The following is a 20,560-nucleotide window of genomic DNA, read 5'->3' on the forward strand; positions in this document are numbered from 1 at the left end:
AAAATAAATAACTAAAACGAAGAAGAAAAAAAAGCCGCAAATTAAGCTATTCCGAGAAATACTTACAATTCGCACTTTATAAACTTCTTATCATGAAAAAACTAATGAATTTCGATATTTCAACATAATTAACGAATTGTATAGACCTAAACGTATTTCGGAAATATTTAATACTTTCTTTGTAACCAAGATACTATCCCTTGTCTGTAGGTTTTTTCTGTGCATGCAGTAGTATTATACAATCGTAAACAATTTTCTTTTAATTGTGCTACTTCGTTGTCTTTATAATAAACTTTTAATGATTGTTTCTCCATTTCATCGCTACTTTTGTTAATGTTAAAATGAAAAGAGAGGAGTAATTTATTTATAAAAATTGTCAAACAAAAATTTCACAGATTTAAATGGTGGGCAGAAACACTAGGTGAAAGGCTATTTAGTATGGGAATGAAAATAACCAAAAGAAATATGGTAGCAGAAGTAAGTATAAGTGAAATTTAATTCTTCTTGAAAACTGCAACTTTTTCAAAAAAATAAAAAGTGTAGGTGAAATTGTTTTAATTACATTAAGAGTCATGTTTTAGAGCTTTGAAGGTACAAGTTTTGTCGAAGAGGAAGGAATAAACATTTTAAGAGGCATTGCATTGAATATGAGGAAAATGATGGACGAAAAAGAAAGCGCTGTTCGAGTATGATTTCGAAATCGTCCTTCTGACTTTCGAATCATTATTTGATTTTTTTAGAGAATAATGGAAGCAGCCGAGGCGTTGTCTCTCGATCGACAGTCTCCCATAGATTCCTCTAGTTCGTATGATTATTATAATGCCGATAATTTAACAAGTATTGAACCTAATGCTACTTTAGAACAAGAACTTCATGAAATACGAGCCAAGGTAGACATTCTATTCACAAAATATTAAAGGTGGACTCGCACAGCAAATATTCACCTATCACCAACGTATTTCATTTAATATTTGGGTTGTTCTTTTATTTGCCTATACATGACTGTAGGCCTTCGATTAAGGGCAGTACTCCACATTTAACGTTTATATTTTACTTTAGACAAAGCGCCATTGGCAGTACAAGGATTCAGAATTTATTGAACACCCGAACGATCATTTTAGAAGGCTTCCTATGGTAAAACATCCCAGTTTCGAAGATCCAGTCAATTTAAATTATAGTATAATACGAGTTTCAAAAAGTATATATTACAGAGGTAGAGTTCGTTGTTGAATACTAACATTTGAAATATAAAATAATATTTTAGAAAACGACGTCCTTAATGATGTACGATGGTCAGAACCTTTAGATCTGACATTTCAAGAGAATTACAAAAAGGATCCTACCTTAATATGGCAATATTTTGCCAGTACAACAGGCTTTATGAGGCTATATCCTGGTAATTTTTTAAAACAGTCCAAATAAAATAGAGACAAAAATACCATCAGTATAAACAAATGAAAATTCATTTGGAAATTAATCTCAATTTCAGCAGTGAAATGGTCTGAAGAACAATACGATCAAACCTATGACTATAGATTAAGAAATTGGTACACGGAAGCTATAACTTCTCCAAAAGATATCGTTATCCTTTTAGACAAATCGGGATCGATGCTTGGTGTACGTAGGGCAATGGCAAAACACATTATTAACAACATCTTAGACACCCTTGCAGATAACGACTATGTTAACATTTACACATTTACAAAATTTACTGATCCACTAGTTGATTGTTTTAATGACACGTTAATGCAGGTATTTAAAGGATAACAATCTTACTTTCTATATATATTTTTTTTTAATTTACAAGCAATTGAACTTATTGAGTTTACCTAAAGATTTAAAAATACCCACAATTTACGATTGACTTGTTATTGCTAAGAATTGATAAAGTTTCTCAATCAAAGTCCAAACATTGTGGAATTTTTACTTTTGGCCGGATTGAACTGGCCTATTTAAAATAAAAAGTTAAGAAAATAATTTAAACTTAGAAATTCGTGCATTTATTGATCAAAATTAGACCGGTTCATGATCAAAACTAACCCATTTCGGAATTAAACCAAATCTATCAGTCAATTTTAGGATTATAAGAAGTCTTTCCGCTGTAAAATTTCATTTCAGTCATGCAGAATATATACCTAAAATATGAATCTTTACTAATCAAAGAAAGTTTGGTTTCCAAATATTGTTGGTTAATAAAAGCTTGCAGATAAATGTATAAATTATCTATCAAATTAATGACGATCGGTCATTTATAAACTAATATTAACAATCGTTAGGCTCATGAAGAAAATCTAAGACTGCTTAGGGAAAGTTTGGGAAAATATGAAACGCAATTTGCTGGAAATATGACCATCGCATTTGAACGAGCTTTCAGTGTTCTGGAAAAGTACAGAGAGAAACGCTATGCAGAGAATTCGGGTACATTTTTTAAGAACCCAGTACAAAACAATTGATAAAACGTATTAATAATTACGAAATTTTTAGTTGGTACTAACTGTAATCAAGCTATAATGCTAATTACTGAGGGAATTGATTACGATTATAAGCCTGAGTTATTTGGAAGATACAACAACTTAAGGCCAAATGAGTACTACAGACCAGTTAGGGTCTTTACTTATTTAATCGGAACCGATCAAAATGATGCAAGAGAATTACAGTGGATTGCTTGCTCGAACATGGGTAAAATTTAAACAAATCACACTCTTTAATATTCATAGAGGTTAACAAAATATTTCAAGTGTAATTTGTCGTAAATTTCGAAAAAGCAAAGAAAGATAAACAACATCTGTTATAAAAACACTTTTCTTTAAGGATATTACGTTAACATCAATACTCCATCTGAAATTCGAGAGAAAGTCTTAAAATACGTCGATGTATTTTCCCGTCCATTAAATTTAAACAAAGTAGCAAAGCCAGATCCGGTTTGGACCGGCACTTACATTGATTTGGCCGACAGGAGACTTGCCAATTGGCTTTGGACAAAAGTTGAAGGAAACAGGCAAAGAGATATATTCTTGGACTATACAAAAAGGATGATAGAGAGAGAAGAATATATGTATACTTGGGAAGACAATATTTTACTCAAAAAAGATCATGTGTGTTGAAAGAAAATTCGTTGGACTATTGTACTATACTAAATAACGGTAATATTTTCTAGGATTACGAAATATATAGGACAAAACGGAATTACACTTATGTAACGACAGTATCATTACCCATTTACGATCTAAGACCTAATCGAGTAAGTTAGGTTGAGTTATTCAAAATTGAGTAAAACTGTGTACAGCAGTTTCTAATTTTTTAGTCAAAAGTACTAGGTGCTGCAGCTGTGGACATTCCAATTAGTTACATAAAGGCAAACCTTATGTCGTATAGGGTAAGACAATTGAAATGCAGATCCAGTGTCTGAGCTTCATTGTTTTGTTCTTTTCTTTGTACAGATTGGTGTTAATGGTTACGCCTTTATTGTCACCAATAACGGGCTTATAATGGTTCACCCTGACCATAGAACAGAGGTATTTACATTCAGTTCAAAATCTAGTTCTGGATTAAACAAAATTAAAAAAGATTACTTAGTTACTAGTTCAGAAATAAGAAATTAAATTCCATCCTTCACAGTTCGATGTTAATCTAAATTGTAAATCTTGTAAAGAAGTTTTGGTTCAATTTTTAAATTTGTTCTCATTTGCCTTTAAGAATTGATTATCAAAATTACACATTTCATATCTTGCATAAATGAAATATAATAGAACTACAGTCAGACACAAATTATTTGTTTAAAGTTCCAAAACATCCCTAAACCAACGTTTAACAGAGTGGATATTACTGAGGTTGAATTAATGGACGATCAAAGGGGCCCAAGAGATTTCCATTACGAATTATTAGAGGTATTTTTAATTCATTTTAACTAGATACAATAATCACATTCCTAAATATTACAGTTACGGAAAAATATCGTCATGAGGAACGAAGGTTATTCTACCCTTGATGTGAAAACACACATCGACGAAATGGTAAAATAATTAATATATATGCTAAGAAATATATAATACTTATACTGTGATAAGGATTTTTTAAAAACAGCCAATTAATAATGTTGCTATCATTTTTATTTAAAACTAGCAGCGAAACCCGGCGTTGCTCGGGTTAAAATACATGTTTAATGGTATCTAGAACTTTCTGGAACATTCCACATCGATATTAACAGTTGCACACACAATTTGGAACTTTCTAGATCATTCCAGAAATTTTTAGAGCTTTCTGGAACATTCCATATCGATTTTAACAATTGCACACACAATTTGGAACTTTCTAGATCATTCCAGAAATTTTTAGAACATTCTAGATCGATTGTAACAGTTGCACACATTCTGGAGTTTTCTGGATCATTTCAGAAACTTTTAGAACTTTCCAAAAGGTCTCATGAATTAGAAAAGGACAGATATATATTTTTTCACATTTTCGCCACCCACTTCCACCCACCGCTACCAAACTCCCTTACTTTCAGCAGAAGACCAAGGGGTATTTATCACCCCAACGTGAAGTTGATAGGAGTTGGTGGTGATAGAGAAAACCCTGTCTTTACATACGCACATTAGCATTCTAGATCGACTGTAACAGTTGCACACATTCTGGAGTTTTCTGGATCATTTCAGAAATTTTTAGAACTTTCCAAAAGGTCTTATAAGTTAGAAAAGAACAGATACATATTTTTTCACATTTTCGCCACCCACAACCACCCATTTCCATCCACCGCGACCAAACTCCCTTACTTTCAGCAGGAGATCAAGGGGTATTTACCACCCTAACTGGAAGTTGATAGGAGTTGGTGGTGATAGAGAAAACCCTGTCTTTACGTACGCACATTAGCATTTTATATATATATTTAGATTTNCAGATAAATGTATAAATTATCTATCAAATTAATGACGATCGGTCATTTATAAACTAATATTAACAATCGTTAGGCTCATGAAGAAAATCTAAGACTGCTTAGGGAAAGTTTGGGAAAATATGAAACGCAATTTGCTGGAAATATGACCATCGCATTTGAACGAGCTTTCAGTGTTCTGGAAAAGTACAGAGAGAAACGCTATGCAGAGAATTCGGGTACATTTTTTAAGAACCCAGTACAAAACAATTGATAAAACGTATTAATAATTACGAAATTTTTAGTTGGTACTAACTGTAATCAAGCTATAATGCTAATTACTGAGGGAATTGATTACGATTATAAGCCTGAGTTATTTGGAAGATACAACAACTTAAGGCCAAATGAGTACTACAGACCAGTTAGGGTCTTTACTTATTTAATCGGAACCGATCAAAATGATGCAAGAGAATTACAGTGGATTGCTTGCTCGAACATGGGTAAAATTTAAACAAATCACACTCTTTAATATTCATAGAGGTTAACAAAATATTTCAAGTGTAATTTGTCGTAAATTTCGAAAAAGCAAAGAAAGATAAACAACATCTGTTATAAAAACACTTTTCTTTAAGGATATTACGTTAACATCAATACTCCATCTGAAATTCGAGAGAAAGTCTTAAAATACGTCGATGTATTTTCCCGTCCATTAAATTTAAACAAAGTAGCAAAGCCAGATCCGGTTTGGACCGGCACTTACATTGATTTGGCCGACAGGAGACTTGCCAATTGGCTTTGGACAAAAGTTGAAGGAAACAGGCAAAGAGATATATTCTTGGACTATACAAAAAGGATGATAGAGAGAGAAGAATATATGTATACTTGGGAAGACAATATTTTACTCAAAAAAGATCATGTGTGTTGAAAGAAAATTCGTTGGACTATTGTACTATACTAAATAACGGTAATATTTTCTAGGATTACGAAATATATAGGACAAAACGGAATTACACTTATGTAACGACAGTATCATTACCCATTTACGATCTAAGACCTAATCGAGTAAGTTAGGTTGAGTTATTCAAAATTGAGTAAAACTGTGTACAGCAGTTTCTAATTTTTTAGTCAAAAGTACTAGGTGCTGCAGCTGTGGACATTCCAATTAGTTACATAAAGGCAAACCTTATGTCGTATAGGGTAAGACAATTGAAATGCAGATCCAGTGTCTGAGCTTCATTGTTTTGTTCTTTTCTTTGTACAGATTGGTGTTAATGGTTACGCCTTTATTGTCACCAATAACGGGCTTATAATGGTTCACCCTGACCATAGAACAGAGGTATTTACATTCAGTTCAAAATCTAGTTCTGGATTAAACAAAATTAAAAAAGATTACTTAGTTACTAGTTCAGAAATAAGAAATTAAATTCCATCCTTCACAGTTCGATGTTAATCTAAATTGTAAATCTTGTAAAGAAGTTTTGGTTCAATTTTTAAATTTGTTCTCATTTGCCTTTAAGAATTGATTATCAAAATTACACATTTCATATCTTGCATAAATGAAATATAATAGAACTACAGTCAGACACAAATTATTTGTTTAAAGTTCCAAAACATCCCTAAACCAACGTTTAACAGAGTGGATATTACTGAGGTTGAATTAATGGACGATCAAAGGGGCCCAAGAGATTTCCATTACGAATTATTAGAGGTATTTTTAATTCATTTTAACTAGATACAATAATCACATTCCTAAATATTACAGTTACGGAAAAATATCGTCATGAGGAACGAAGGTTATTCTACCCTTGATGTGAAAACACACATCGACGAAATGGTAAAATAATTAATATATATGCTAAGAAATATATAATACTTATACTGTGATAAGGATTTTTTAAAAACAGCCAATTAATAATGTTGCTATCATTTTTATTTAAAACTAGCAGCGAAACCCGGCGTTGCTCGGGTTAAAATACATGTTTAATGGTATCTAGAACTTTCTGGAACATTCCACATCGATATTAACAGTTGCACACACAATTTGGAACTTTCTAGATCATTCCAGAAATTTTTAGAGCTTTCTGGAACATTCCATATCGATTTTAACAATTGCACACACAATTTGGAACTTTCTAGATCATTCCAGAAATTTTTAGAACATTCTAGATCGATTGTAACAGTTGCACACATTCTGGAGTTTTCTGGATCATTTCAGAAACTTTTAGAACTTTCCAAAAGGTCTCATGAATTAGAAAAGGACAGATATATATTTTTTCACATTTTCGCCACCCACTTCCACCCACCGCTACCAAACTCCCTTACTTTCAGCAGAAGACCAAGGGGTATTTATCACCCCAACGTGAAGTTGATAGGAGTTGGTGGTGATAGAGAAAACCCTGTCTTTACATACGCACATTAGCATTTTATATATATAATTTAGATTTTAATAATCCCCTAAACGTCCGGCGATATTTTAATAATAATTTAAGTTTTAGTAGTTTCCAAAAGAATAAAACAGTAAATGTATCATGCAGAAATTGAATGCTGATTAACGCCATGATGCTAAAGAAGTTTCACATCGAAAACCAAATTTTTTTTCAGTAATTTTAAAAATGCGATAAATATATAAGTAAGAACTTAAAACTTTTAATGGTATCATCACTAAAAACTAATTGATTAAATAAATTTCCAACTTCATCAACACATTTTCCTTATCCTCTCAAATTTGATAAGCAGTTATTACAGTGCCGTTCCCGATTCCCACATATTTTATTATTTCTTTTAGAAAAGAGTTATATTTAGCACTCGCCATTATTTTTATACTGGAGTTGGTCCATTCAGCGTCGTTATTGCCATACCAGATAAATACGGACTCAATAGAATCGAGTACAAAGAAAACGTTTTGCATAACATTGAGAAAAAGATTACCGGGTTATCAGCAACAACCAATTGGACAATTCATCCTGAATGGTACGTTTTTACATACACATGGTTTTGTCGAAATTTATTTACGGAGATCAATTTTACTTGCCAAAGGTTGTACTGCAAAAGTTACAGTGACACGGTTGTTTTTGAGAATCCAGAAGAAGAATTGCTATCAGTGATTCGGAATATCAGGAGACCGGGATGGAAATGGCCTTCCAATTGTATCTAATGAAAATGTGTTACCTTATCGGTTACCTACAAACTTTTTCATTACAGGTGATGAAACGTTAATGAATCTTCTCATAAATGACGCTAAAGTAACTCAGTGGTTTGAAGATTACTCATTTTATGAAAACGAGTAATAAATAAATAATTGGCAATTACTTGTCTGTACTGTAAAATGTTTTTTAGGAAAGAACTGTTAAAAAATCACTCAATTACGGTTATATTTTTAGCGACCCATTCCGGTTTAACGCGATGGAAAGAAATAAAACCCGATTATCCGTATAAAATAACAATTGATTTCATAGATCTATCAGTTAATACCATTACAATTTTTTAGGCCATTTCACAAAATACACAATAAGGCAATCGATGAAGTGTGGTACAAAAGGGCTGTAGATTATTATTACGTGGGTGGACCAAACTTTGTGTATTCGGTCCCTTTTGAGTCACTAGGTTTGCTATTCTATTAAATATTCGCTTTCAATTCAAATTCTATTTCTTTTCCTTAATCAGTAATACTGTACTGGATTAATAACGATTAATTAGAATCCTGTTTAAAAAGAATTTAATATTTTAAATATTTATTTCAATTTATTCTTCTTTTGTTTTTAGGATCAATTGAATTAACGTATGTGCATGTTAATTTTTGGTTCTACTTTCTGTTTGTTCTTCATCCTTTCTGTTTTCTGTTTCCCCTTTCTCTATTTTATTGAACTGTGAAATACCATTGAATATACCTATTAATGCTACGACCATTTTTCTTCACACTATTTTTGTTACCAAAAAAAAAAACAGGATTTGATAACACAACACCTGTAACAGCGACTTCGGCTATATTTAGAGAAGAACAATCAAAACAAGCTCCGATTTCGGTTGTTGGATATCAGTTTTACCACAGCGCTTTTTACGACTTATTTGTCGAAATAACAAAAATGGTAGGTAACAATTTCTGGGCAAAAACAATATCGAATATATTTATTAGTAATCGTAACCTAACTGTTTTGTCTTTCCATCGTTAGTGTGAAGGTCATCGTTGCAAAGTGACCTGCGGGTCAGAGGAGCTAAACTGCTTCGTTCTTGATAATAATGCTTACATTGTGGTTAGCGATGACTTGGAAGATGCTGGTAACTTTTTTGGAGATGTACGACCAGACATCATGCACGAACTAGTTACTGACGGAATATTTAAGAAAACCCAAATTTTTGATTACCAAGCCATTTGCTATATTGACAAAAAGAAAGCTACAGAACCGCCATCGTCAGGAACGCGATTTGGAAAGGTAAAGCAGGATTAGTAAAAATGAAAGAATCTCCCACCCGCATAACTCAAAAACAACGCGAACCTAACAAAATTAACGTGTTCTCTACCAAAATTCGGATAATTAGCTCTAAGGTTTACCTGAGGGAATACAAATTACTACGTACTAAAAGTGAGATAGTTCGTGATAGCTTTGAGTTAATGAGTTTAAGTCCAATCATTGTCAACAGGCTAAATTCGTTGCCGAATCCTTTTTGATAAAATAAACGTGTGCAATCTGAAAAAGATAAAATTTACGAAACATGATACATATTTTTGAGGTAAATTTACTAGTCGAAAAATGTGTTATACTTGTACTAGTACAACATCGATTTTATTAGGATCTTACCCAATTAAAGGGTATCGATGCTTTTAGGAAGTCATAGCATTTTTTTTGGTCTCCAAAACAAAATAATTTAAGGCATTTGGAATGTTCGCCTTTCAATTAGTTTAAAAATTTTTCAGTTCTTTGACAATTTAGGCGCAATAATCAATTGGTTTATGACAACCATCGTGTACTTTGCAAAAATTATTCTTGGGAAAAAGAAAATGTACCAAAGTGTCAAATCGTACACATTAGGTTACAATAGGCTACAACTAAACAAAACAGTACCAACACCCTGTGATCACCAATTATGGTTATTTACTTTAAACAGGACAAGTTACACTGACACTGAACCCGACATATTCTTGAACAAAGAATGTAAATGGTAAATGAATTTTACTACGAAAATTTCATAACAGAATTTGTAAAATGTTGTTTTGTAGGCCGTACATGGCCCAACCGATTCCCAAAAGTAACTTGATTCTTTTGGTTGTTAATGGTCTATGCCCCAAGAACACTACACAAGCTTACCAGTACACTCCCGATCCCATTGAAATACCCTACAATATTTCCCATCCCTGTTTCATTGCCACAAGGAATAACTTTTACAAGAGACCTTACATAAAATGTATTAATAGAAATGAAAAGGTAAGTGGCTTATAATCTCACTGATTTTCGGGTGTAAATGTTACTTTTGTAATTTCAAGGAATTTAAACTTAACTCCTTGGATCCGGAGAAATACTGTGGAAAAATCGACAGCAAGGATTTAAAAAAGCCTGATAAGAAAAAGTCAGATTAATGAGAGTACTCCGTAGTACATATTTGCTGATTCTTTTATCAAAAAGTATCTACTCTTTTAAAAATTTTATCGTAAATTTTTAATTAGTATCGTATCCCCACATATGTATATTAATCAAAAAATATTATAACCAATTCAAAAATGCTATAATATAATAAATGTGTTACGAAGTCATTAAAAATAAAATTTAAATAAAGTTCCAAGATTCCAAAAATTTTTCCTTTGTTTTTAACATTATCAACATTCTCAAGGTATGTGTTAAAAGTCATGATATTGTCATTAATAAACGCTTCAAACAATTGAATTATACTTGATTCAATCTTCATATATATTTAATACTTACCCTTTAAAACTGTTCCCAAAATAAGATATTATACTATTTATACATGAGAAATACACAGTTTTTCACAAATAATTTATTTCTAATGCGACAAATTATTGGGTGTTGGCTGGAATTGCTGGTGTTGGATTGGAGACGACGCTTTTAAGAAAGCCCAATAATTTTGATACAAAACCGCCCTCATCATCGCATTCACACTCTTCCCCATCATTACTTTCGTCGTCACAAGAACATTCCTCTTCGTCGTTACTTTTCAGGTGTAAAATTAAAAGAAATTGGTTCATCAAACAACCTACTTTTTCTATAATAGTATTTTCAAAGTTCAACCAAGCAGGTGGTACGCAATCTGGGCATATTCTCTTGTAAAATGAACATATAAAAGTCTGAAACGTTAAATTTTAATACATACATGAAGTACTACAGGTAGTAATAAAATATCTGTAGATGGCGACACACTGTCTAAAAATCTAATACTAAAAAATAAAAACCGTTCTAGGTTTGGGTCTTCCTTTTATTATTCATTGCTTTAAACACCTCAATGCAATCAAAAAAGTTGACTGTTTTCTGAACGTAGGTATAGTTGGGACCTTCAGAATTGGCATAGTCCGCAAGCAATAAAACCATATTTATTGTAGCATTTACTTTCTTCTTTCAACTTACTAACTAGACTAGAGCTGTTGCTGATGGAACGCCTACTTTTGTTTACGACAAACGTTGTAGGGAATATCGTAAAGATAGAAAAGAGATGTCAGATAGGAATTGCAGCGGGCACTAATAAAGAGAAGGGAACATTACACTAGTTAATATCAGAAAGAGATTCAGACAAGCAAAATTTGAGCATATAATTCAGAGAAGGCAGTTATAAAGCCGACCCTGATCTTTGGCATACCCAAGCAACTTTTAACCGCTGTAGCGCTTACTGTTATTCGGTTATCCGTTTTCACTTAGTTTGTACTACGCACGAAGCATTTCCTAACTTAATAAAGGCATATTCAAAGCTAATGGCTACAGTTCCAAGTGGAAACAAGAAAGATAATTTACTACGGACTTTCCCAATTTTAATAGTTCCAACTGTAAATCCAAAATCCACTATAGAATTCATACTTACGTATAATGAGTACACCATTGCGGTATAATTTGCAGCCAGCATACATTTGTACCGCCCTGTTGGCTTTTTGCATTGATCGGCCATATTGATCGGTATAGGTGCATCTGCCTTGCACAGTTTTTGTTTCGAAAATTTTCGGTCTCCAAGCCAATATCCAATCTTTAACAGTAAATAAAAATAGTTAAGGTTGTGGGATGTTCTAGTTTTAGGGATGATGATAAAGTTTAACTTCTGTTAATTAGTACGAACTATAGTTTACAACATTTTTGTATCAACTGTCATGCATTCTGATAATTGTTATTTCAATTTCAATGTTGGTAGCTTACTGTTCTTTGAACCAGTGTTGGATCTTTCGACTTGCATATAGGTTTTGGGGCATAGCCTCCGTCCCCTTCGTCGGAAAGGCTTTCAAAAATTTGTTCCAGAACGGATATATAGTGACTCAAAAAAATATTTCGCAGTGCGTAAATTAGTTTACATATTTTGTATCCTTTACATGATGGTTTGTCGCATTTTGTGAAGACGTGAATTACCTTTTCTTCGCACACAATTCCTGTAAGGCAAGTCTAGTTTATATTACATTGCTTTAGAAAGGCATTTTTCATAAAATACCCTTTTCCCCGCAGACTGGAACCATATAGGCGTTAGCACCATTTTTATATTTTTCAAACACGTAAAATAATAAACACAAAATTATTAAACTTAAACGCATAACGGCGTAAAAATAATAAAAATTACATCAAAATTTGACTTTTCAGTAGTCAAACTGATCTACGTTTTTTGGACAATATGTCACAATGACTTTATTGGCCGCCCACTTAGTTAAGAAAAAAACAAAGAAAATTTTGGTTGAATTTCCAGAGACAATCTTGAATTTGAAAAGTAACTATTTGAGTTAATTTAAGTACCAACAACAGTGATTTATCAGTATTTATTTCGGAATTATAAGAAACCTCGCTAAATATTTACATAAAATAATATAAGTACATTGCAATGGCTTTATTCTTTCAAATCCGGTCGATTTTTGATTCCCTTCTTAGTTAGACGTGATTTAGTTTGGATCTTCGATTATATTTGACTACAACTGTATATTAATTTATACCTATGGTGAATTAAAATGAATTGAAAATATTCTTACTCAAGTCCTCCATATCACTTTCGTCGCTATCAGTATCAATATCAACATCATTTGCCTCTGTTGCAACATCTACCCTTCGACTTTCAACGTTAAATGTTATGTTTCTTAAAACGATTTCATAAAAATTTAAAGGAGACCATCTATAGAACGACCTGAGAAATTTCTTTAAAAAAGTATTTTTATTATAGCCAAATCTCAATCAATCACTTCCGAATCGACAGATAGAAGAACTCACATATGTTGCAATAAATATCGTCATCAAATGAGCTCCTAGAAATAAATTGTAGCATTTCTTTAGGTCCACGTTGCGAAAACTAATTTTATTTACAAGTTTGTGAGGCGTTTGAACCGGCATATTTACATTACGAGGAACGGTTTTAGTCTTAGGGGGTGGAGGCTGGTGGCCCCACAAATTGAACTAAAAATTTAAGTAACAATTTAAAAATTGAAGCCCTTATTTCTTTAATAAAGGTTAGATACAGCTTTTTCTAAGAAAGATTGTCCTTTAGATTCGTCCTTGTTTTTTGACCTTAACCTTCTGTTATTAGTCAAAGGTCGTCTTTTCTTAATAATATTCTTTTCTTCTTCTCTAACATCAGAGGGTTGGTCGAGCTGATCCAATTCCTCTTCTGTTTCTATTTCTTTAGGAGGAATTAATTCAGCAATTTGAATTTGTTTTATTGCCTTGTCGTCCTTTAAACAATCGAAAACTTTTTTAGCCCCATTTACAAACCAGCCAAAAACCATATCACTAACACATACAAACAGCTTGTATACTTTGTACCTTTTACAAAGTACATTTTGATCATGATCTATGAAACTATATATTTTATCGAAGCATACGCTATCTGAAGAAGAAAACATTATTATAACGAAACAGTTACTACGAAATACAAAAATTAAATCCTAAATGACGATTTCAAAATTCTTGGCCCATGAAGGGCAATCACAAAGACTTCTGATCGAGAATTTGTATCTGTTAATTTTCTCTTTTTTGCTTTTGTATTTGAAATCTTGTATACTTAAAAACATTTGGATGAAACAAATAAACAAACCTACCATGCTCTTTGTATACAGGTACAGTGTAAACTCCATAACAGCTGTATAATATTTGAAAAACGCAAAGTATGAAGAGGACGAATGATGTAGATGAACGCATTTTAAAGATACTGAAAATTTGGACTTTTCAACCTAAAATATTTCATTTGACAAATGGTTCGTTCACATGGAGATTTTTATACTGCGGAAAAAAAACTACATATATGTATTTGTTCTTTTTTGTTTTTGAAATATGGACGGTGGATTTTGCTAAAAAGAATAGCGTTTTCGATGTGGCGTTTTAGTAAGTTGCATCCAAGGAAAACATTATCAAAATTTATATTTAGTTGTTTATGACTTGCGTTGTCTTTCACTCAGTTAGTAACGAAATTGTTTTATACATGCATATGTAAGAATAAAATAATTCGAAGTGGTCTGTATTCTGCCGAAAGTGCCAGACGCGGATCGCGATTTCGATCTTTTTGGATCTCATCAGCGCATCGCAGACAGTTGTTTTAGAAATATAAGGATAGAAAGATAAAATAAAAATTTCTTCAAACAAAATGTATTTTCAAAATTGTTTCAGCAAGTTTATTTATGTACATGATGGAAATATTTCTAAGAATTTGTTGTTTCGTTTTTCAAATCTTCACAACAATCGTTCTCAGTTACTTCCTCTGCTTCCTTCTGGTTCTTTTCTTCCTGTTCGACATTGACCACGTCCCTGACTGGTACATCTACTGCTGTAGCGTCTCCTTCGGTGTCGTATCCCGTCATTACTTCGTTGTCCGATGGCTCGCCGTCAACTGCCCGTTCCGTTGCTTTAGGTCGAGCATAGAAATAGGTTTCCACACTTCCTAATCGTTGATGGATATCGGAAACTGCATCGATTTTGCGTTTGATTACGTCTTCGCCTTCCTGCTGTTTGGTATCTGAAAGTTTAGTGAAAATTCTGCAAGTTTTTGAGTAATACGTTGCCAGAAATAATCCATGCTGTAAGGATTTGCAGAGTAAGAGACGTTACCTTGACTGGCATAAAGTTTCTTCAAGTTCAACGACAGTAGTTCGATTTGGACCTCTGCTAATTCTCGAATGATCTCGATATTAACTGCCAAGTAGCACTGGGGTCTAACTTCTTTTAATATTCCACTTAAAGTTTCTAACGCGTCACCTCGACGTTTCTGAACGTTATACATCGACTCTAAATCGGGTTCGTAAAAAGCCAAGTAACGATAAAGCTCGCTCAAATCCAACACACCGTTGACATATTGCAAGGGAAAGTCTCTTAGGGTGTAATAAAGTCTGACGCGTTTCAGCCACGTGTGCGTATGCAAAAATAATAATCTTGCTTGTTCTGTTGTGACCACGGGAGTTGCTGGAACACTTTCTACAGCGAACTCCAAATTTCCAAACACCAAATTCGGATCCATTGGCTCTTCTTGTGAATATGTCGGGTTTCCTAAGGCAAAAGGGGGAAACGAATAAAATTTTAACTATAGGGTTGTTCGGAAAGTCATTTCGTTTTTTTTTTCGTGGAAATGAAAGACAGTTTTCGTATAATAAACAAATACTTTATNTGTCAAATAGGCACATTCCGGTATTATTTTCATCAAAATATATGATACAAATTAAAAATAAAAAGGCCCTCGTAAAATTATAGAAAGATGAAAGATATTAACAAACTTTCTAGAAGTGATAATAATGTAGAAAAGTACGTAGAATCTCATCGTGCCAACGGTTTTCGAGTGCGGTGTCAAATAGGCACATTCCGGTATTATTTTCATCAAAATATATGATACAAATTAAAAATAAAAAGGCCCTCGTAAAATTATAGAAAGATGAAAGATATTAACAAACTTTCTAGAAGTGATAATAATGTAGAAAAGTACGTAGAATCTCATCGTGCCAACGGTTTTCGAGTGCGGTGTCAAATAGGCACATTCCGGTATTATTTTCATCAAAATATATGATACAAATTAAAAATAAAAAGGCCCTCGTAAAATTATAGAAAGATGAAAGATATTAACAAACTTTCTAGAAGTGATAATAATGTAGAAAAGTACGTAGAATCTCATCGTGCCAACGGTTTTCGAGTGCGGTGTCAAATAGGCACATTCCGGTATTATTTTCATCAAAATATATGATACAAATTAAAAATAAAAAGGCCCTCGTAAAATTATAGAAAGATGAAAGATATTAACAAACTTTCTAGAAGTGATAATAATGTAGAAAAGTACGTAGAATCTCATCGTGCCAACGGTTTTCGAGTGCGGTGTCAAATAGGCACATTCCGGTATTATTTTCATCAAAATATATGATACAAATTAAAAATAAAAAGGCCCTCGTAAAATTATAGAAAGATGAAAGATATTAACAAACTTTCTAGAAGTGATAATAATGTAGAAAAGTACGTAGAATCTCATCGTGCCAACGGTTTTCGAGTGCGGTGTCAAATAGGCACATTCCGGTATTATTTTCATCAAAATATATGATACAAATTAAAAATAAAAAGGCCCTCGTAAAATTATAGAAAGATGAAAGATATTAACAAACTTTCTAGAAGTGATAATAATGTAGAAAAGTACGTAGAATCTCATCGTGCCAACGGTTTTCGAGTGCGGTGTCAAATAGGCACATTCCGGTATTATTTTCATCAAAATATATGATACAAATTAAAAATAAAAAGGCCCTCGTAAAATTATAGAAAGATGAAAGATATTAACAAACTTTCTAGAAGTGATAATAATGTAGAAAAGTACGTAGAATCTCATCGTGCCAACGGTTTTCGAGTGCGGTGTCAAATAGGCACATTCCGGTATTATTTTCATCAAAATATATGATACAAATTAAAAATAAAAAGGCCCTCGTAAAATTATAGAAAGATGAAAGATATTAACAAACTTTCTAGAAGTGATAATAATGTAGAAAAGTACGTAGAATCTCATCGTGCCAACGGTTTTCGAGTGCGGTGTCAAATAGGCACATTCCGGTATTATTTTCATCAAAATATATGATACAAATTAAAAATAAAAAGGCCCTCGTAAAATTATAGAAAGATGAAAGATATTAACAAACTTTCTAGAAGTGATAATAATGTAGAAAAGTACGTAGAATCTCATCGTGCCAACGGTTTTCGAGTGCGGTGTCAAATAGGCACATTCCGGTATTATTTTCATCAAAATATATGATACAAATTAAAAATAAAAAGGCCCTCGTAAAATTATAGAAAGATGAAAGATATTAACAAACTTTCTAGAAGTGATAATAATGTAGAAAAGTACGTAGAATCTCATCGTGCCAACGGTTTTCGAGTGCGGTGTCAAATAGGCACATTCCGGTATTATTTTCATCAAAATATATGATACAAATTAAAAATAAAAAGGCCCTCGTAAAATTATAGAAAGATGAAAGATATTAACAAACTTTCTAGAAGTGATAATAATGTAGAAAAGTACGTAGAATCTCATCGTGCCAACGGTTTTCGAGTGCGGTGTCAAATAGGCACATTCCGGTATTATTTTCATCAAAATATATGATACAAATTAAAAATAAAAAGGCCCTCGTAAAATTATAGAAAGATGAAAGATATTAACAAACTTTCTAGAAGTGATAATAATGTAGAAAAGTACGTAGAATCTCATCGTGCCAACGGTTTTCGAGTGCGGTGTCAAATAGGCACATTCCGGTATTATTTTCATCAAAATATATGATACAAATTAAAAATAAAAAGGCCCTCGTAAAATTATAGAAAGATGAAAGATATTAACAAACTTTCTAGAAGTGATAATAATGTAGAAAAGTACGTAGAATCTCATCGTGCCAACGGTTTTCGAGTGCGGTGTCAAATAGGCACATTCCGGTATTATTTTCATCAAAATATATGATACAAATTAAAAATAAAAAGGCCCTCGTAAAATTATAGAAAGATGAAAGATATTAACAAACTTTCTAGAAGTGATAATAATGTAGAAAAGTACGTAGAATCTCATCGTGCCAACGGTTTTCGAGTGCGGTGTCAAATAGGCACATTCCGGTATTATTTTCATCAAAATATATGATACAAATTAAAAATAAAAAGGCCCTCGTAAAATTATAGAAAGATGAAAGATATTAACAAACTTTCTAGAAGTGATAATAATGTAGAAAAGTACGTAGAATCTCATCGTGCCAACGGTTTTCGAGTGCGGTGTCAAATAGGCACATTCCGGTATTATTTTCATCAAAATATATGATACAAATTAAAAATAAAAAGGCCCTCGTAAAATTATAGAAAGATGAAAGATATTAACAAACTTTCTAGAAGTGATAATAATGTAGAAAAGTACGTAGAATCTCATCGTGCCAACGGTTTTCGAGTGCGGTGTCAAATAGGCACATTCCGGTATTATTTTCATCAAAATATATGATACAAATTAAAAATAAAAAGGCCCTCGTAAAATTATAGAAAGATGAAAGATATTAACAAACTTTCTAGAAGTGATAATAATGTAGAAAAGTACGTAGAATCTCATCGTGCCAACGGTTTTCGAGTGCGGTGTCAAATAGGCACATTCCGGTATTATTTTCATCAAAATATATGATACAAATTAAAAATAAAAAGGCCCTCGTAAAATTATAGAAAGATGAAAGATATTAACAAACTTTCTAGAAGTGATAATAATGTAGAAAAGTACGTAGAATCTCATCGTGCCAACGGTTTTCGAGTGCGGTGTCAAATAGGCACATTCCGGTATTATTTTCATCAAAATATATGATACAAATTAAAAATAAAAAGGCCCTCGTAAAATTATAGAAAGATGAAAGATATTAACAAACTTTCTAGAAGTGATAATAATGTAGAAAAGTACGTAGAATCTCATCGTGCCAACGGTTTTCGAGTGCGGTGTCAAATAGGCACATTCCGGTATTATTTTCATCAAAATATATGATACAAATTAAAAATAAAAAGGCCCTCGTAAAATTATAGAAAGATGAAAGATATTAACAAACTTTCTAGAAGTGATAATAATGTAGAAAAGTACGTAGAATCTCATCGTGCCAACGGTTTTCGAGTGCGGTGTCAAATAGGCACATTCCGGTATTATTTTCATCAAAATATATGATACAAATTAAAAATAAAAAGGCCCTCGTAAAATTATAGAAAGATGAAAGATATTAACAAACTTTCTAGAAGTGATAATAATGTAGAAAAGTACGTAGAATCTCATCGTGCCAACGGTTTTCGAGTGCGGTGTCAAATAGGCACATTCCGGTATTATTTTCATCAAAATATATGATACAAATTAAAAATAAAAAGGCCCTCGTAAAATTATAGAAAGATGAAAGATATTAACAAACTTTCTAGAAGTGATAATAATGTAGAAAAGTACGTAGAATCTCATCGTGCCAACGGTTTTCGAGTGCGGTGTCAAATAGGCACATTCCGGTATTATTTTCATCAAAATATATGATACAAATTAAAAATAAAAAGGCCCTCGTAAAATTATAGAAAGATGAAAGATATTAACAAACTTTCTAGAAGTGATAATAATGTAGAAAAGTACGTAGAATCTCATCGTGCCAACGGTTTTCGAGTGCGGTGTCAAATAGGCACATTCCGGTATTATTTTCATCAAAATATATGATACAAATTAAAAATAAAAAGGCCCTCGTAAAATTATAGAAAGATGAAAGATATTAACAAACTTTCTAGAAGTGATAATAATGTAGAAAAGTACGTAGAATCTCATCGTGCCAACGGTTTTCGAGTGCGGTGTCAAATAGGCACATTCCGGTATTATTTTCATCAAAATATATGATACAAATTAAAAATAAAAAGGCCCTCGTAAAATTATAGAAAGATGAAAGATATTAACAAACTTTCTAGAAGTGATAATAATGTAGAAAAGTACGTAGAATCTCATCGTGCCAACGGTTTTCGAGTGCGGTGTCAAATAGGCACATTCCGGTATTATTTTCATCAAAATATATGATACAAATTAAAAATAAAAAGGCCCTCGTAAAATTATAGAAAGATGAAAGATATTAACAAACTTTCTAGAAGTGATAATAATGTAGAAAAGTACGTAGAATCTCATCGTGCCAACGGTTTTCGAGTGCGGTGTCAAATAGGCACATTCCGGTATTATTTTCATCAAAATATATGATACAAATTAAAAATAAAAAGGCCCTCGTAAAATTATAGAAAGATGAAAGATATTAACAAACTTTCTAGAAGTGATAATAATGTAGAAAAGTACGTAGAATCTCATCGTGCCAACGGTTTTCGAGTGCGGTGTCAAATAGGCACATTCCGGTATTATTTTCATCAAAATATATGATACAAATTAAAAATAAAAAGGCCCTCGTAAAATTATAGAAAGATGAAAGATATTAACAAACTTTCTAGAAGTGATAATAATGTAGAAAAGTACGTAGAATCTCATCGTGCCAACGGTTTTCGAGTGCGGTGTCAAATAGGCACATTCCGGTATTATTTTCATCAAAATATATGA

The 20,560-nt window shown here is 32.4% G+C and overlaps 4 protein-coding genes across 6 annotated transcripts in view; 1 reads left to right on the forward strand and 3 right to left on the reverse strand.

The window, feature by feature from the left end:
* LOC108743050 (voltage-dependent calcium channel subunit alpha-2/delta-3-like) overlaps positions 1 to 10,558 on the forward strand; it is a 12,675-nt gene extending 2,117 nt beyond the window's left edge. Inside the window, exons 2-34 of the mRNA XM_025977819.1 lie at positions 396 to 477; positions 582 to 686; positions 741 to 890; positions 1,060 to 1,213; positions 1,265 to 1,396; positions 1,490 to 1,752; positions 2,277 to 2,418; positions 2,485 to 2,679; positions 2,812 to 3,095; positions 3,158 to 3,241; positions 3,305 to 3,376; positions 3,441 to 3,515; positions 3,783 to 3,887; positions 3,942 to 4,013; positions 4,968 to 5,109; positions 5,176 to 5,370; positions 5,503 to 5,786; positions 5,849 to 5,932; positions 5,996 to 6,067; positions 6,132 to 6,206; positions 6,474 to 6,578; positions 6,633 to 6,704; positions 7,656 to 7,840; positions 7,907 to 8,016; positions 8,072 to 8,153; positions 8,207 to 8,299; positions 8,358 to 8,473; positions 8,633 to 8,723; positions 8,754 to 8,955; positions 9,040 to 9,300; positions 9,783 to 10,027; positions 10,086 to 10,290; positions 10,350 to 10,558. Coding sequence (XP_025833604.1) covers positions 396 to 477; positions 582 to 686; positions 741 to 890; positions 1,060 to 1,213; positions 1,265 to 1,396; positions 1,490 to 1,752; positions 2,277 to 2,418; positions 2,485 to 2,679; positions 2,812 to 3,095; positions 3,158 to 3,241; positions 3,305 to 3,376; positions 3,441 to 3,515; positions 3,783 to 3,887; positions 3,942 to 4,013; positions 4,968 to 5,109; positions 5,176 to 5,370; positions 5,503 to 5,786; positions 5,849 to 5,932; positions 5,996 to 6,067; positions 6,132 to 6,206; positions 6,474 to 6,578; positions 6,633 to 6,704; positions 7,656 to 7,840; positions 7,907 to 8,016; positions 8,072 to 8,153; positions 8,207 to 8,299; positions 8,358 to 8,473; positions 8,633 to 8,723; positions 8,754 to 8,955; positions 9,040 to 9,300; positions 9,783 to 10,027; positions 10,086 to 10,290; positions 10,350 to 10,442 — 4,627 coding nt within the window. The 3' untranslated portion in view covers positions 10,443 to 10,558. The remainder of the gene's footprint in view (positions 1 to 395; positions 478 to 581; positions 687 to 740; positions 891 to 1,059; positions 1,214 to 1,264; positions 1,397 to 1,489; positions 1,753 to 2,276; positions 2,419 to 2,484; positions 2,680 to 2,811; positions 3,096 to 3,157; positions 3,242 to 3,304; positions 3,377 to 3,440; positions 3,516 to 3,782; positions 3,888 to 3,941; positions 4,014 to 4,967; positions 5,110 to 5,175; positions 5,371 to 5,502; positions 5,787 to 5,848; positions 5,933 to 5,995; positions 6,068 to 6,131; positions 6,207 to 6,473; positions 6,579 to 6,632; positions 6,705 to 7,655; positions 7,841 to 7,906; positions 8,017 to 8,071; positions 8,154 to 8,206; positions 8,300 to 8,357; positions 8,474 to 8,632; positions 8,724 to 8,753; positions 8,956 to 9,039; positions 9,301 to 9,782; positions 10,028 to 10,085; positions 10,291 to 10,349) is intronic.
* Positions 10,559 to 10,875: 317 nt separating this feature from the next.
* LOC108743056 lies at positions 10,876 to 12,669 on the reverse strand. Its single transcript, XM_018478465.1, has 4 exons — positions 12,503 to 12,669; positions 12,217 to 12,443; positions 11,891 to 12,049; positions 10,876 to 11,165 (listed from the first exon to the last, which is right to left on the reverse strand). The coding sequence occupies exons 1-4, from the start codon at positions 12,600 to 12,602 to the stop codon at positions 10,878 to 10,880; spliced, it is 774 nt and encodes a 257-aa protein (XP_018333967.1). The 5' UTR covers positions 12,603 to 12,669; the 3' UTR covers positions 10,876 to 10,877.
* Positions 12,670 to 12,807: 138 nt separating this feature from the next.
* On the reverse strand, positions 12,808 to 14,250 carry LOC108743055. 3 transcript variants are annotated; one of them, XM_018478464.1, is made up of 5 exons: positions 14,088 to 14,250; positions 13,509 to 13,721; positions 13,264 to 13,446; positions 13,029 to 13,191; positions 12,808 to 12,974 (listed from the first exon to the last, which is right to left on the reverse strand). In XM_018478464.1, exons 1-5 carry the CDS (start codon positions 14,121 to 14,123, stop codon positions 12,931 to 12,933), a joined length of 639 nt encoding a protein of 212 aa, XP_018333966.1. In that variant the 5' UTR covers positions 14,124 to 14,250; the 3' UTR covers positions 12,808 to 12,930. The 3 variants fall into 3 exon arrangements, with proteins under 3 accessions (XP_018333966.1, XP_018333965.1, XP_018333964.1); XM_018478463.1 differs by having other exon boundaries at positions 12,808 to 12,968; positions 13,509 to 13,876; XM_018478462.1 differs by having other exon boundaries at positions 13,509 to 13,876.
* Positions 14,251 to 14,615: 365 nt separating this feature from the next.
* Positions 14,616 to 15,528, reverse strand: LOC108743054. The gene is made up of 2 exons (XM_018478460.2): positions 15,091 to 15,528; positions 14,616 to 14,998 (listed from the first exon to the last, which is right to left on the reverse strand). The coding sequence occupies exons 1-2, from the start codon at positions 15,494 to 15,496 to the stop codon at positions 14,685 to 14,687; spliced, it is 720 nt and encodes a 239-aa protein (XP_018333962.2). The 5' UTR covers positions 15,497 to 15,528; the 3' UTR covers positions 14,616 to 14,684.
* Positions 15,529 to 20,560: the final 5,032 nt, after the last annotated feature.

The sequence above is a fragment of the Agrilus planipennis genome, unplaced genomic scaffold (genome assembly GCF_000699045.2).
Source record: "Agrilus planipennis isolate EAB-ADULT unplaced genomic scaffold, Apla_2.0 scaffold410, whole genome shotgun sequence".
In the NCBI taxonomy this organism is placed as follows: domain Eukaryota; kingdom Metazoa; phylum Arthropoda; class Insecta; order Coleoptera; family Buprestidae; genus Agrilus; species Agrilus planipennis.